The 16,502-nt window shown below is 25.6% G+C and overlaps 2 protein-coding genes across 3 annotated transcripts in view; one reads left to right on the top strand and one right to left on the bottom strand.

The window, feature by feature from the left end:
* The first annotated feature begins 475 nt into the window (after positions 1-475).
* Positions 476-16,502, top strand: part of LOC112595062 (cAMP-dependent protein kinase type I regulatory subunit) — a 73,147-nt gene continuing 57,120 nt past the window's right edge. The window contains exon 1 of one of the 2 annotated variants that reach the window (XM_025340149.1): positions 476-640. In XM_025340149.1, the coding sequence (XP_025195934.1) occupies positions 476-640 (165 nt within the window). Of the gene's footprint in view, positions 641-14,936; positions 15,176-16,502 lie in introns of those variants that run through there. The other variant, XM_025340150.1, reaches the window with a different exon arrangement.
* On the bottom strand, positions 2,763-4,628 carry LOC112595064. The gene is made up of 3 exons (XM_025340151.1): positions 4,162-4,628; positions 3,831-4,079; positions 2,763-3,414 (listed from the first exon to the last, which is right to left on the bottom strand). Exons 1-3 carry the CDS (start codon positions 4,298-4,300, stop codon positions 2,939-2,941), a joined length of 864 nt encoding a protein of 287 aa, XP_025195936.1. The 5' UTR covers positions 4,301-4,628; the 3' UTR covers positions 2,763-2,938.

Below are 16,502 nucleotides of genomic sequence, written 5' to 3'. Positions count from 1 at the left end.
GTAACCGTGGTAGTAGACAACGTTATCTAAAGTCGCTCGCTCACGCATTATCAGCAAGTTCTACGTGCCCGTTATCATGGCACGGGGTTATATATTAAATTATTTGATAACCCTTTCCTAAACTAAATACTAAATAGATAAATACCAATTTCAATCAGTTACAAATATTTAATATTCTGACATAGTGACTTTTAAACTAATTTTCATATTGAATTTTTTTATTTTATTTTTTTTAAGTAATAATAAAATATAAATATTAAAAATAAGCTCATACTAAAATTTATATTGTTAAGTGAAAGTGCCTATACTAATATATTTGTTTTTACCATTTGAAAGTTTTTATTGGACATAATTTCTCAAGCAATATATTTTTTAAATGCTATCATAAACTTAAGAATTGTGTATAGATCCTATCGATCAAACCGTTAATTAATGTTCGTTTAAACTGTGATCATTAAAAGTAAACAACTTCAAGATGACATCTAATGTATATGATGATTTAAATGTCGATGACTGTGAATTCTACGTTCAACGACATAACATTCAACAAATTTTAAAAGACTGTATTGTTCAGCTATGCATTGTAAAACCAGAAAGGCCTTTAACATTTTTTAGACAATACTTTCAAAAATTGGAAATGGTGAGTACACATATTAAATTACTACATTATTACTTTATCAATTATTTGTATTAGTATAAGCAAATTGTATTATATCAAAGCATAAATATGAATTATGGACATATTATTGATCTACTTAATAAAAGATAGAATGTTGATGTTACAATAATATAATTTTTATTATGAAATTAATATTTAATTAATATTTACAAGTAAACAAAAAAGTTTTAACATCACTTTTATCATTGATGAAATTTGTTAAATTTTCTATTATAGGACATGTAATATCTAATGATTTATTTTTGTTACTAATTATACTTTCTAACATGCCCAAGTCTAGAGAGGGCATTTGGTTTTGTAATGTTCATTTTTAAAATTGATTGTTATTTTTAGTTGATTAAACAACTCTGTTTTGTGAAATATTTTTATAAAAACCTTTTTGTCTAATCATACAAATATAACTTAATTAATTTTTAATAAATACAGTAGTATTTTGAAATTTACATAATAAATTATAGTTATTTATTTACATTGCTTGTAATATCAATTTAAAGATTAATATTAATAATATTATTATAAATTTGTCTAGTTTTAAAGACAGATCATAAAACACAGGTTATTAAATATATTTTCTTAAAATCTAAAATAAAATATGATAAAATTTATATACATACCTATCTACCAACTGTTCTAGCTATAGTTAATCAACTTATTATAAATTTATTCAATATAGGTATAAACATACTAAATTATTTTAAACAATTTTTGTCATCCATAATAATTAATTTAAAATTGTCATACCTAATTGTATAAATGATGACATGTATATTATTTGATACTATTTTTTTGTTTAAATCAAAACAGCTTTGTTTTTATCTTACAATTCTATATAATGCATTGGAATATTGTTACATTTCAGAATCTATTCTTGTCATTAACAAATTGACATTACCAGAAAAATTTGTCTATATATATATTAATAATAATAATAATAATAATAATAAAAAAAACATTGATCAATTTAATATTATTTATTTATTTGGTTTGGGGTCTTATAAAATATTGGTATTTCATTTAATTATATTAATACTTGTGAAAAAATAAATCTTTGAAAAATACAATTTAAACAAATTTAAATTCATAAAACTAAACATTTAGAACAGCATTGGTCTTGAAAATATAAAATTATTTTGTGAAATATTTCATAAAATATAATTTCTACGTATTACTAGTTATTTTATAAATTCGTCACAAGTAATTAACACATCTTATAATCTAATTTGGATCTTGAATTATTGTTCACATGTAATAATAATAGTAGTTTTAGTAAAAATATAGTTAAAAAGTAAAAATGTATATAATGTATGAAACGATGTTACCCGTTTTACAATGAATAGTTTGTTGGGTGTTTGGTATAATTAAGACCATCGTGATTAATGTGGATTTGGTATCATCTATCATCTCCCTTAAAATAACTAAAGTACCAATACAAAAAACAAAAACAAAAATGGAGTCATACAATGAATAATTAGATGTATATATAAAAAAAAAAATAATAATAATGAATACTGACAAAAATATGTTACTCGGACAAAAAAATTAATTTGTACACAGTTAATGGAGGCTACTAATCTTAAAATCTAAAAAAGGAATACTAAATTCTTAATTTCTAAATGTACATAATAAATTTAGCATTCTTTATTCATTTGAATTTATAACATATCTGCATGTTAATTTATAACATTATTTAGACACCTTAATAAAATATCAAGTTAAACAAAAACTTAATGTAATGCTATAGTTGTGTCACCTATTTACTTAGCTTTGTACTATTTAATTAGGTTTTTTTTTTTTTTGTTAACATTAAATATAATAATAATAATAATTTAAATCAAGAGCCGATCATAATTCTATGTTTTTTATACTATAAAAATATGTATCATAATAATAAACTTAAAACTTAAAATTTTGTAGTTTTATTTATTTGTTCTTGTACATAGATTGTAATAATGTATAATTGTTTAACTTTAAAAAAATATATTGTCAGACAATAAAACATTACTTATTTTATTAGGTATAACTCCTTAATAAATAATTAAAAACATACAATAGTTAGAAAACATAGATATTTTAACAACCCCAGTCAACTGACATTTTATAAACTAGTACAATATTAAAAAATTTACATTAAGTAAAATCCCCTGAATTCAGAACAATATTGATTTGGATTTATAATAAAGTAGTACCAGACAATTGATTTAAACAAGATACAAATCCAATCAATTACATTTAAAAATATATATTATTAATAATTTATACTCATTCAGATGGCTTTTGGTTAATGTACTCTGGTTTCCATAGCTGATTGCAAAAAAAGTTATTTACTAAATTTATGTCATTGCTAATAGCAGTCATTAACTGATCAGATACTTTCTTACTATCTTCTTTATTAAAAAGTGCCATCAATGGCAAACAACCCTGTGCAAGATCCTTAGCTAAAGATACTTCTATTTGATTTTCTTCTTTTTCCATCATACGTTTCATGTGTTTTTGGCGTGCTTTAATTATCAATAACTCTCTAACAGTTTTTAAACGTTTATCTGATAAACCAAACAGATTAAGAAATGCTTTCTGACAAACATCTACACAGTTGTAACGACTTAATGATTTTCTTGATGTCTCAGTTGAATCACTTTCTAATGACTTGTCATTTTCTTCTTTGGAATCCAAAGATGCCACTGAAGATGTTTCATCAAAGTCTGATTCTTCATCTTTGTCAGAATCACAATTTATGTCTGTAAAATAAAATATTTATATAACATTAGTTTTTTAAATTTTACTAAAATATGTCGACAACTAATTTATTAATATTTGATAAAAACAAAAAACAAAAATGTCTATTATTTTTATTCCAAAAAGCACACTAAAATTATGGGTTAATTCAAACTAAGACATTTTAAACAGATGATCTTTAAATTTAGATTTTATAGAATCATACTGTAATGTAATAATTAAATTATCGATTAAGATAATTCTTGAAAAATCAATTTATTATATTTTTAGAAAAATAATATTCAAAATTTGTTATATTTAAGTATCCAAGTTAAACTACTAAATTATTCAATACCTATAAGTTATTAATTTAAAGATATCTGACTTATTTATAAAAAATAATTTTTTTTTTTTTACAAGATTATTGTCTATAACTTACTTGACATAAAATCCTCGGATACAAAAGAAGGTATTCTGTACTTGCAGTGAATCCTTCTTAATAGTTTACCATTAGCTGTGGTCTCTTTACTAAATAATCGATTGGCAACAGGTCGAGCTTCAATAAATTTCTGTAAAAATTTATTTTGCACATCTTCGCTGTCCATTTCCACGAAAATTTTAAACAGCTCATCCTTGGAACGTTGTGGTACACGTTCTGAACATTTCTGGGGACATTGGCATAGTGTGTCTAAAAATATAAATTTTTAATTAATCCAAATTAGTTACTGAACATTTTATTCATTATTGCTATGTGTTCATAAATTACTTACCCGGTTGGGTTTTGGTCTCTTTAATCTTTTTTATGACGTTGGTCTGTTCTGGACTCATGTCTGATGACATCTTTCTCTTATCACCAGGTGCCTCGATCACGTCGTCTGCAGTGTTTTTTGACTCTATCCGATCTGCCATAGTGCTTTCGTATATCGTATTTAAATATAATAAGCACCTAATAACTATAAATTGTATTAATATTATTCTATTACTAAATACTATGTCTGTTTGCGCGTAGTCAGTAGAAATGTTTCAATTCCATAAGATCGACGCCCGGTCGTAGGGGGTTAGTCACTTTGTGTCTGTGTGCGTTCGACGGTAATCCCAAATGTCAGGGAATTGGCGGCTGCAGTGTCAATAGTAGTAGAAACCATACGAAATCTTTGAGGACGGTGTGAGGAGAGAAAAAACGGAAAGACTCTAAACGTGAACATTCGCCAAATCAGTGTTATTGTTTTCGACCGTAGAAAGGTGGGAAGAAACACATGCCTCTCCGAGATACATTGCTGCCAACCACGCGCGCTTTTACCCCAACTTCCCCGCCATTCGACCGTTTTTCGGTGACCCAGTGAGTCGCGCCCCGCCGCCGCTACCCTAGTAACAATGTTGCAACGTTAAGACGACAAATAATATTTTGGCTACACACGAATTGCGTCCCGAAATAAAAAAATTGATAAGTGGGTATACGAATTGCGTCCGTCTTAATCTAAACGACTACACGAATTGCGTCCGTCTTAATCTAAACGACTACACGATTTGCGTCCGGCCTTATTGTATCAATTTTACCCGAAGATGAAAAAGTACAGCAATTCTCCGATTATATATTAAATACATACATTAAGCCTGATTGTGACTTTCCGCCTTCTGTGTGGGCAATGTATTCATGTTCTATAATTCGAACTACGAATAGTTGTGAAGCCTTCCACTCCAAGTTTAATAGTATGTTTTACTCAGCACACCCAAATATATTCCAATTTATAGATGTTTTAAAAAATGTACAAAAAGAAACTTATATTAAACAACGAAGTATTCATGTAATTAAAAACAGACGTATGATGGTATGTGAAAAAGAAGATTATTTAAGACAAAACATGGCAAAATATGAAAGTGGACAATTAACCCGCCTTGATTATATTAAGAAGGTATCATTCAAGTTTTTACCAGTTTTTTAATTTTATATTTATAATTTTTTTTTATTATTGTTTATTTAAATTATTATATATTACATTCTTATAATTTAAACCTACACATTTTCATTTTACTTACTTCTAATTGCATACCAACGATAAAAATCGATATTTTTAACCTACCGGTAGTCATAATTTGCTATCGACAGTCCTAAGTCTGTATGAAATGGGAAGGAAAATAATGTTTTTAAGTTGGGACGCAATTCGTGCAATCGTTAAATATGGTCGGGACGCAATTCGTGTAGTCGTTAAATATGGTCGGGACGCAATTCGTGTAGTCGTTAAATATCTTTGGGACGCAATTCATGTGAAAAAGGGATTTTGGGACGCAATTCATGTGCAGTGAATATTTTTATCATTCTTGTTATTACTTTTACTATTACGTATAACGCCCGTGATGGCTAACCCCCCGCGCTTTTTATCATGATATGAATCAAACTATAAACATTATTGACATTCACTCAATTCGTTTTATTTCTTTTCTTTCTCTCCTCCCCTACTCAAATGACACATAACGACCCTGGACGACTATTTTTCACGGTTCAGTAACACAATTTCAATGTTAAATCAAAATTTTTTTTACGTGGTCATCATAGTATCTATACTATACACGAAGACCTGCACCTATAATAAAATATGCATCCAAATAAATTTTCGTTGACGTGTGCATTGCAATCGTGTGTTTCGATCATTTATGACGATATGCGTTTGCCTAAAAAACAAATGACCTTATCCGATCACAAAAAAACTACCCTTTATGTTAAAGGTTATAGCACTTTATCTGTCTATATTATTATGTAGGGGTCTCATTTTTTCGGTTTTCTCTCTCACTATATAACGTTGGAATTAAGATTATTTATAATTTTTAGGTTATTTAATCATTCATATTATTCATAACATATTACAGTAAACTCTTGGTATTCTGGTTGTCCTCCGCTTTGAAATATGTCGGATTCTAATATTTATGTAAATTAATTTACATGCCCAAATTTTCAAAATAGAAGCTAAATTTCTGCATGCTTACTTGACCTCAATACGCCTGCGCGTTATTATTTATTTTTTTTTTTAGGTTTTTTTATTATGTGATGAATATTTGAACTTTGAGGTAATTAAACTATTCAATGTTCGTTATAATAATCAATTATTTTTAATGTTATATGAAATTGACGGAATATGGTTATGTAATTTATTTATTAGGTATTATTGTTATAATTGATGGCGTTATATTAGTTACTTCCAATCATATTCAGCCACAGAAACGTTTAATTGAATGGTTAAAATTCTAATTCGATTTCGATACTTACTGTGATAGTCCTCAACCATTTGATAGTCTTTGAACTACCTCTTTATTTAATTATGTTAATCAAATTATTAACTTTTTAGACTGGATCATTATTTGTTTAGATAGTTCTTAAATTATTTAAAATTTCAAATTTTTAGCTTCAAATTTATTAAACCACTCGATTATTTTTCAATTATTTCGGTAAAAAAATATCGAATTCTACAGGATGTCAAGATGGTAAACTTGTCGATAGTACTTACATTAGGACTCATCACATTACCAATACCGGTAATCCTCGTATACATTATTATAGCGAAAAATGTCTTGGGATAAGTTATTATTTATTATGCGTGTGCGACTAAACCAGTCGTAGCGTTAGTTTTATACTGTTATAATATCTAATCGTTTTCCAGTTCCCAGTTTTCAGTATAACGTATTTATGTTTTACGGTGAACTGTTAGAAAATTGTTAATGAACGATTGATTACTTGTATTGTTTTAAAATATGAAATAATTAGAGATGGGTTGGATTGATTCTTAATTTCACTGATTTGTATGGGTAAAAAGGAATATTCTTTCAAAAATTTCTCATCAAAGAATTAAGAATCGGATTAAATCAAATAGAAATCGATAAAAGTTCGATTATCGATTTCAAATTAAATTAGAATCGGGAGTAAATATCGATATTGAAAAGAATCTGAATTGATAAAATTAATTTCGCCTCCATGAAAAAAATTTGAAATCCAGCCATAATTGTTATGTAATGGTTAATGAATAATTGTTGTAAAATAGAGAATCCATCGATAAAATTGGAAATAAATAATTGAAAAGAATCGAATATTTAATAAATGGAAACTGTTCAGTTAATATATATTTTAATATAATTGTGGTATAGAAATTGTTTTGGTAGAAATATAGTCATTAACTTATTTGATGGAAATAAGGAAGGTCCAACGTTTTGGTGGAAAAGTGTTACGCCCATTATAGCAGGTATGTAAAATAGGAATTGAATCACTCTCAAATTATTATTGTCTGTCAAAAAAATTAGTAGTTTTTAAATATCAAAATTATCAATTTATGTGGGTGCAAAAATATTACAAGAAACTTAAAAAATTTATTTATATATAGGTATATGATTGTATTTAGTTTTTCGTGATTTTAAATTCTGACTGTCATACTAAATATTCTAGTAAATAATACTTATCAATGCATACTTAAATTATGATTATCTCTGTGCCCTTTTACTATATTGTGTACTCATCTACGGTGATTTATAAGATACTGTATTATTATAACATATAACATTAGTTAAAAATTTTAAATTCGAATTAATTATTATAAATATAGCCTCATTATAATTAATAGATAGATTGTTAAACAAAAACTATAATATGTTATCTATCATATAATTGGGGTCGCAGCATTAGACAATTGGTATAATAAATAGATGCAGTAGGTAATATAGTAATTCAGAATCAATGTACTTACTTATTTGAAATATTAAATATGCTAATATAGCCCTTACAGGCTTTGACATATATTTTTTTTAGTTCAAACTAGTCAAAATATGTATCATAAAACTTATTTTATGGCTGAATAGGTTAATGCATATACTAATATATGTTCTTTTAATTATCAATAATAATGCCAATTAAAGAATTAGTTTAATAATAAATATTTACTAAAATGTTGTTAAAGGTATGTTTTGTTTTGCTGTGTATAGACGCAGTGGAAATAAAACAACCGCTGTCGTTTTGCGCTTGTAGACGCTTGCCATGTCCAGATTAATAGTTGCTTCCATCTTTATGTAAAAAACGAATAATCAATTTTGATTTAACTCCAGTAAATATTGCTTGATAATTGTTATGTTAGTAAAGATATTTTTGAAAGTAGGTAGTGTTAATCTGATAGATAAGGTGTTGTTGTAGACTGATGATGGAAGAGTGGTTTCATAATATTATTACACCACGGAATACGCCAATACGTCAGTATAACATATTTATTAGTTATTAGTTATTACTGAACTTTGGTTTCAATAAGTAAATGATTATTATTCAATTCAAAACTGAAAAAAAAACATTGTTCTAAATATTTTGTTTGTTGTATAAACATGTTTTTTTACGCATATAATATAATATACAATATTATAATATTGAGTTAACGGAATAAAAACAGTAAATAAAAGTATTTTTTTAAGTTTTTTGAGACAAAAAGATGTATGGTCAATGGTCACAATTGTCTAGTTTAGACACTGCAGGAGTAACGTACCTAAAAAAAACGGTAAATATTTACCTTACTTAAATTAGTTTAACAATTCGCGTAGAATTGATCGGTAAACATTTCAAAAAATAATAGTTATTTTAATATTTTTTTAATATTGTCATGACCTGATCAATAACAAGACATTATATATTTAACAAAATACTTTATTAAAAAATTTTCAGTAAATTCTATAGTTAAGATTTTAAATCGTATTATTTAAAAAAAAAAGTGATAAATTTATAAAATTTGCTTACTATGATCAATTAAATTTTAATTCTTATTTTTTATATTAAATTCCACTTTAAGAAATTACGTATAATTTTTTTAATAATGCTAGTATACAATGCTCATGCTCCTTTTCATTTAAAAATTTTTTAATTAATAATATTGACGCGAATACTTCATTTTATATACTATTCACTGTCACGTCGTATCTATCAGCATTTTTTTAAGTGCGTATACCGATTTATATTAATAGCACTTTTAATATTTTCCATAAACCTGGTTTTATTTAGAAACAGTTTTTTTATTATGAATTGTATAATATATTAATCATTCACAATAAAAAACATTGTCATTGTATCTAATAATTTCTAGTTAATAATCAAATACTTTTAATAAACTAAAACAAAAAAAAAGTTTAATGTTGCTGTAGCACTTAAAAATAGAAAATTTTCATGAATTATAATCTATATTATTATTTAAATAAGTCTTTAAAATAAAATGTATTAATAATCATTAATCACCATTATTGAATATGTATATTTTTGTATAGTATTACTGATAATGTAACATCAATAAAATTAGTCTCATTTGGACCAATAAATATTTCGATTTAAACATAGTATTTGAATAAATTTTATTATTTTTCGATACATTGATGAATTTTAGGTAAATGTGTTAAAAACTTAAAAATATATTCTAATATCACTCTGATATTTAAATGATCAGTAGTCGTATTTAATTTAGTTTAATTGATCATTCAACACAAAAATGAAATTTCCATAGTTCACAAAATTTCATTTTTAAGTTTAGTCCATAGGTATAGGGCTACTAAACTTCCCTTATAAATACGCCTATGGCTTATTCTATTGCAGAAAAACTTTATTGACCTGTAAAATGTTGCACCTATTGAAAGTATATCATTTTCAAAGCTTATATCATTACAAACTTCTATCTAAAAGTTTTCCCCCTATTTTAATTATACGAAAAAGTAAAGTTTGACGAAGGTGTAAATGTTTATAATTTTAAATGCACAAACTTTTCTATTGATAACTTTAGTCATACATGATAAACCTCATATTAAATCTTATTATCCCTATTATTATAACAGTGAAAAAGTTATTCGACTTTTTTATCTTAATTTTTATTTTTACTCTACAACTTGTCTACAGCTAATACTTTTTCTCTCTGTAGACGAAATGACCAAACTTTATAAGTACAACAAAGTATTCAAAAATAACTGCATTATTATCAGAATCTGAAAATTTTTGCTCTATATCTATTATCTGATGAGAAATAATCACAAGTATCATAGAAGATCTCGTCACTTATAAGCAAGGTTAGGATTTTATAGCACTTAAAATTGCATAAATATACGTTATAATATTACCTTAAATATCGCTAAATATGCTATAAATTCCCAACCCTGCTTATAAGTTATAACAATTGTATAAAGCCGATCTTTAAAATAACATATAATTAGTAAATAAATAAACTCCATACTTATATTATCTATTTTTATGATTAATATTTAATAAACATTACCATAATATTATACTTTTATAATACTACATAATATAAAATTAGTTTAATGAAATACAAAAAGTAGGCTCGCGTTGGAATTTAACATAATACTTCTTATTTAAATATAGTTATCTGTATAGATCACTTAATTACAAAATTATTTTATTGTACGTTATTTAGTATTATACACTATACTTACTTACCTTTAAATTAAAAATAGTCGTAATATAATTTTCAATATTGATAAATGGTTTATAAATAGTAGTAACTAAATTACAAATACAGCTTTTTATTAATTTATTTGTAATTTTCTATGTAAGTCTGAACTGTATGACTCATATATTACAATTTATTAATGATTAATGAGATATATTTTTTATAATATTTATTGCGAACAAGTCACATCAATAAAGAAGTGTTTAGATTTTTTTTTTACCAATGTTTAATTTTAAAATACTTACTTTTATACGATTTTGAATCCATTTACATAATTTTATTAATTTTATTTATATTAGGTACCTATATATTAAATGAGTATGGTAATGTATAGAGCTTGTCTTATTGTTAGTTCAAAATTGAAGAGTACTGGTATTTAAATAATTACTGATTTAAAAATAATATTTTACTATACAATAAATAAATATTGTTATTTTGCTTAACATTAATATTTATAAATTTATAATACAGTTATTAAAGTCATCACTCATCAATTATTTGTTATCAATTAATCAATTAGTTTATCAATTAAGTACTACATTTAGTATCTAATTTTATACTTAAATATTTATTTAGAAATACTTTTAGTAAAAAAAAACTAATTTAATTTTACAAAATAATTTTCTTTTATATCACTGTATCAGTGTTATAATATTTATAAGTCATTAAAATACCTACATCTTATTGTATAGATATATTATAATTGAAATAAGCTTATTACATTATATATTATAATAAAATATTGTATAGTTATACAGTAATATTTATAATTCGCTGCAACCTATTCAAAGAGAATAATTCATAATTATAATTTACAAAGGTAAAAAACAGTGCTTATTATTTATTATTATTATTTTATATTGTATAGCAGTGTTAAATTATTAAATCTTAAAAACCTTTGATTGAAGTTTGGGTTACTAATATTTTGAACTTTTTTATGATCATTGGTCAATCATTGCTATGATGAAAAAAAAAAATTGTTTATTTCATTTAAAGAATAGTAAATTATAATATGTTACCCTGTTAATCAATGCTCATTCTAAATTAACTTTTATTTTTAATAGTACAATACAACGATTATAAATTTGAAGAACATATATGTAATACTTATAATTATAACTTTATAAGGGAGGAAAACGAATGAACAATATAACTCGCTCTTTATAATCTTATATAAAAATTACTATTATGAATACATAAATATATTAGGCAACGTTTTATTCTCAATTATTTTAATAGAAAACGTTCAATAATAAATTGTACAGTTTTATTTATCGGTTACTTTATAGGTACCTCCTAATATCCCAGAATATCGTTATTAGACTAGTGGGGCTATAAACAGTATAGAGTATAAACCTACTAAAACAAGGACATTATTGTTTTATTTTGAGATTCCAACTATACTTTATTAATGTATAATAATTTTCTCTTTTGTTTTTACTCCATGGAGACCGTCTGAAAGACAATTTAATTTTGAATACTCTTTGAAAATAAAACTGTCATGTTTGTGAAAAGAAATAACTGCAGTTTGTTTCGATAAAAATATTATAATATTTTGTTTGAAGATTGTTGTGTCCACTCTACCATATGATCTGTCCGTTTCCATGATACATATAAAATTATATATTAAGTAGGTACTCGTCAAGTTTTCACTTCAATTATCTTCTCTTAATCATTAACTGTATACATAAATATGCCTCAAACAGTTTTTCTTCTATACATCCACCCTATGGCCGTGAAATATGTATAATATATAATATTATATATATATTTATACATATTACACACATACAGCGTATCTTAAAAGTTCAACAAACCTAAATTTATCACGGACTTCAAATTGTATGATGTTATCAGGTATCGTGATAATATGCAACATAAAACGATAAATAATAATATGTAAATTGTATACCATAAAATCTTATCAGTTATTATCTACTCTTTTTATCATGGACGTATAATGCCGTAAGTGATCCTTTGTTCTTACTACTAATTTAAGATTTTCTAACATTCTTGAAATGCAGTTATGATAACATTTATCTGTGTTAAAGACTATAGACACTTATCTTGGTGGTGTTAAAATTATAAAACATTAATTTTCATGTTTCAAAATATACAGACAATTTATGTCGTTACAGCTCAGAGTATGCATTTATTAATACTTTCCTTCAGTTTCGTCCCTGTTTGTCATTGATCGGTCACTGTTACATTCTATTTATTATTTTAATCAGTACACAGTAGATTTTATAGCAATATGAGAACTCTGTACAGATCAGTTGCTATTAATTGATCATGTCAAACAATTTATTATATTTTATTTTTATTTCATTAATTGCCACAGTATTAAAACGCAATTTCGCATTTAAAGTTATAAACGACGAACTTTGAATCTTCTAGATATTACATTGAGATGTTCAATTGCGCGTACTCAAAATAGGGATAGAACAATTGTTCGTGAGGCTCCACAAAACGCATTGACACGTACCCACGTATACCACTTATTTAGATATGATATCAAACGTTTTTATATTCAAGTTTCCCTTTCAGATTCGATTTTTACTCGTGTTATGTATATATATGCGTATAAACGCAAAGTGCACTCGTTTACGTTTCGTACATTGTACGTTTATTAAGTATATAATTATTATTGCTATAGGCACCTAATTCGGCAATTCCAGTTACGTATGATTGAACGAGATATCATAATAATACGCATAGACTTGCTGCTGCGGGTTTACTATGAATTATATTATACTAACGGCTGAAACAAATATTGCTGGATCTCCCGCGGGCATTTTTGACGCGCGTGATACATAGGTTGTCCGTCTGGTAGCGCGGCAGTGGTGGCAGAACTTTCGCGTTCGTAGCGCCAAAGGGGGCGTCGTCGTGTATAAAGTTCTCCCACCGCCTCGCCACCCCTACTAATGCTGGATATGTGTGTATACGGACTTATATATCTTTTATACACAGTGATTCAATTTACTAACCATACTCACTCTTTTTTTTTTTTAATATTGTAGTTATTAATTACCCGATTTTTGGAATTTTTAAATATACCTTAAAATCATATTTTCTAATTGTTGAGATTTTTTTACACTACCTACTTAAGAAGTATCTAGTAGCGATACGAATTTCTGTTTTTAAAATGAAAAACCTACTTATATTGTAAATTATTTAGTTGAGACTTTTCTGAAAATATTGCCATATTAAAATCAAAATTCGAACGAATAGTTATTGAGTCTTATAACTTTGTATAATAAGGATAATAGATCCATAATGGTGGATTTAAAAATATGAAGGCTATGGTGACTTGAAAATTTTAGTCATTAATATTAATCCATCAACATTTATAAATTTTAAAAACAATTCAGTATAATAAACAATGGATCTAATATATTACACCTATTTTGTATTTTTATAAAACTATTTTTAAGGACATTCTCTTGTATGAAAATTTTAATTATTGAAAAATTATTATTTCTAATTTTGAATAAAATATATCAACATTTTGTAAAATAATATCCACTAAATAATTTACAGTAAAAAGAGGGAGGACTTGTTTGAAAAACAGAAGTTTGTATCATCAAAAGACTCTCCTTTCTTATAAGTAGTACCTACATACATTTTCAAGAATTTAAAAATATGGTCTTTAATAATTATATTTAAACATTTAAATAATCAAAATTTGAATAAATACATTATTAAATGAAAAAAACGTGAGCTAGCACGCTTGGTGAATCATCCTGTATACCTAGTCGAGAATCCGAGGACTTCTCGCGCCGCCACCACTGCTTTTACGCTCTCCTCGCGGTGGCGTTACTGTCGCTTGTACCGTTTGGCCGCCCGCACAGTTGCCTGTATAGTATAGATACGCTGTCACCGCCGACGCCGGTGTCTTGTGTCGTGCGCCGCATTTACACGCTATCTCATCGTATATAATATTATTATAATATACCGCGATATTATAGTTACGATAATAGTATTAAAAATAAATTACAACGGTTGTGATACAATCCGGGTTTTTTTTTTGAATTTCAAATGTTTTTCTTGCGATTCAAATTTTAATAATTAGAAAAAAGTTTAAAAAATTAAAATACGAACGTTATAAGTGTTATAACGATACATTACGCGATATCGTCATCGTTTTGAAAACAAAACAATAAAAAAATTGTCACACCATATATTTTTGAATTTTTCAAACCATAATATACATATAATATATTATATTATATTCAGAGGAAAAAAATCAAAATATACCATCCGATTCGTCGTTTTATGACATCATTGCAAATTCCCACAAAAAACCATGTCGGCCACCAAGGTATACTATTTGAACGATTTTTTTCTACTTTATAGCTTTTAAGATTACACGTCTAGTTCATATATTATCCTAGTATGAAATATGTAATATATATATATATATAGTTTAAAATCTGCCAAACATGCCAAATATAATAAGTTATTAGATGTGAGTAATTTATGCGCTTAATCGTGATAATAGTTTGTATAAAACCTATGCATTGTTTATAGTAATTCTATTATAGTAGGTACCAAGTTTTTGATGAAAAAAACAATTTTACTAATTTGTTAATCATGCGAATTTTACAAGAAATAGAGGTAGATTTATTGCTCTGAAAAAAGGGGGAAAATGAAAACCTATATAGGCTAATGCCAAAATAAGTGAAGTTCGAATTTTCATTTAGGTTATCCTAGTCTTGAATAAAACATGAACTAGAAAAATTTTTTTTTGTGTATTTTTACCTATATTTGTGTGAGTACGTAATAAATAATTTAAATGGTACAAATACTCGTATATGTGTATTGTGTATGTATTAATACGAATATTTATGTGTGTGTGTGTGTGTGTGCCAAAGATATAATATAATCGCTTGGTGGGGAAAAACTGGTTTAAACTCATATGCACTTTATGGTCGTCGAGCTTGTATGTATTTATGATATATAAGTATCCTTAACTACTATCTAGGTACTACTTCGATGTAGGTATAGAAAGCAATGCAATGACATTACAAAATAAAAAATAGCAATTATTTTAAACGACCAATTTGTAATGTCTAATAAATTATGTAGTTTTATTTGAACAGATTAATTTTGTCAAATTTATGCCCTTTGAATTTAACTGTTCGTAGACGGTTATGAAAAATGGTTATTTAATTTAACACAAAAAAAAAAAACAAATAAAACTATTATTTTTTTTAATAGGTTATTTGGTTGTATGAGTATTAGATATTTGGATATGTACACTTTGTATATAAGTATTTCTATTGATACAAATTAATTTAGTTTTAAACATATTGTTCAAAACATTTACGTTTTTTAAATTACATAGGTAGACAAGAAGAAATATCTTTATGTAATAAAAGTTTTACTTGTTTGTTTCTTATGTTTTTTTCATTATTTACAAAATCAAGAACTCTTTATTTTAGTATTATTATAATGTATAAAGTCGAATCTTTATAAAATTTCATACCTTTTTGTAATGTAAGACATTTTTTATATTTTTTATAATAAATGAGACAAGGTATTTTATTTTTTTTAAATTTTATGTATGATATATATTATAAATCAAGATAATTAGAATAATAAAATATATTTTAATCATCAAATATTACAGATATATTTAAAATATA

The sequence above is a fragment of the Melanaphis sacchari genome, unplaced genomic scaffold (assembly GCF_002803265.2).
Source record: "Melanaphis sacchari strain LSU unplaced genomic scaffold, SCAv2.0 Contig24_pilon_pilon, whole genome shotgun sequence".
NCBI classification, from domain to species: Eukaryota; Metazoa; Arthropoda; class Insecta; order Hemiptera; family Aphididae; genus Melanaphis; species Melanaphis sacchari.
The sequence above is the reverse complement of the archived record's forward strand: the minus strand, read 5'-3'. Positions and strand labels throughout refer to the sequence as shown.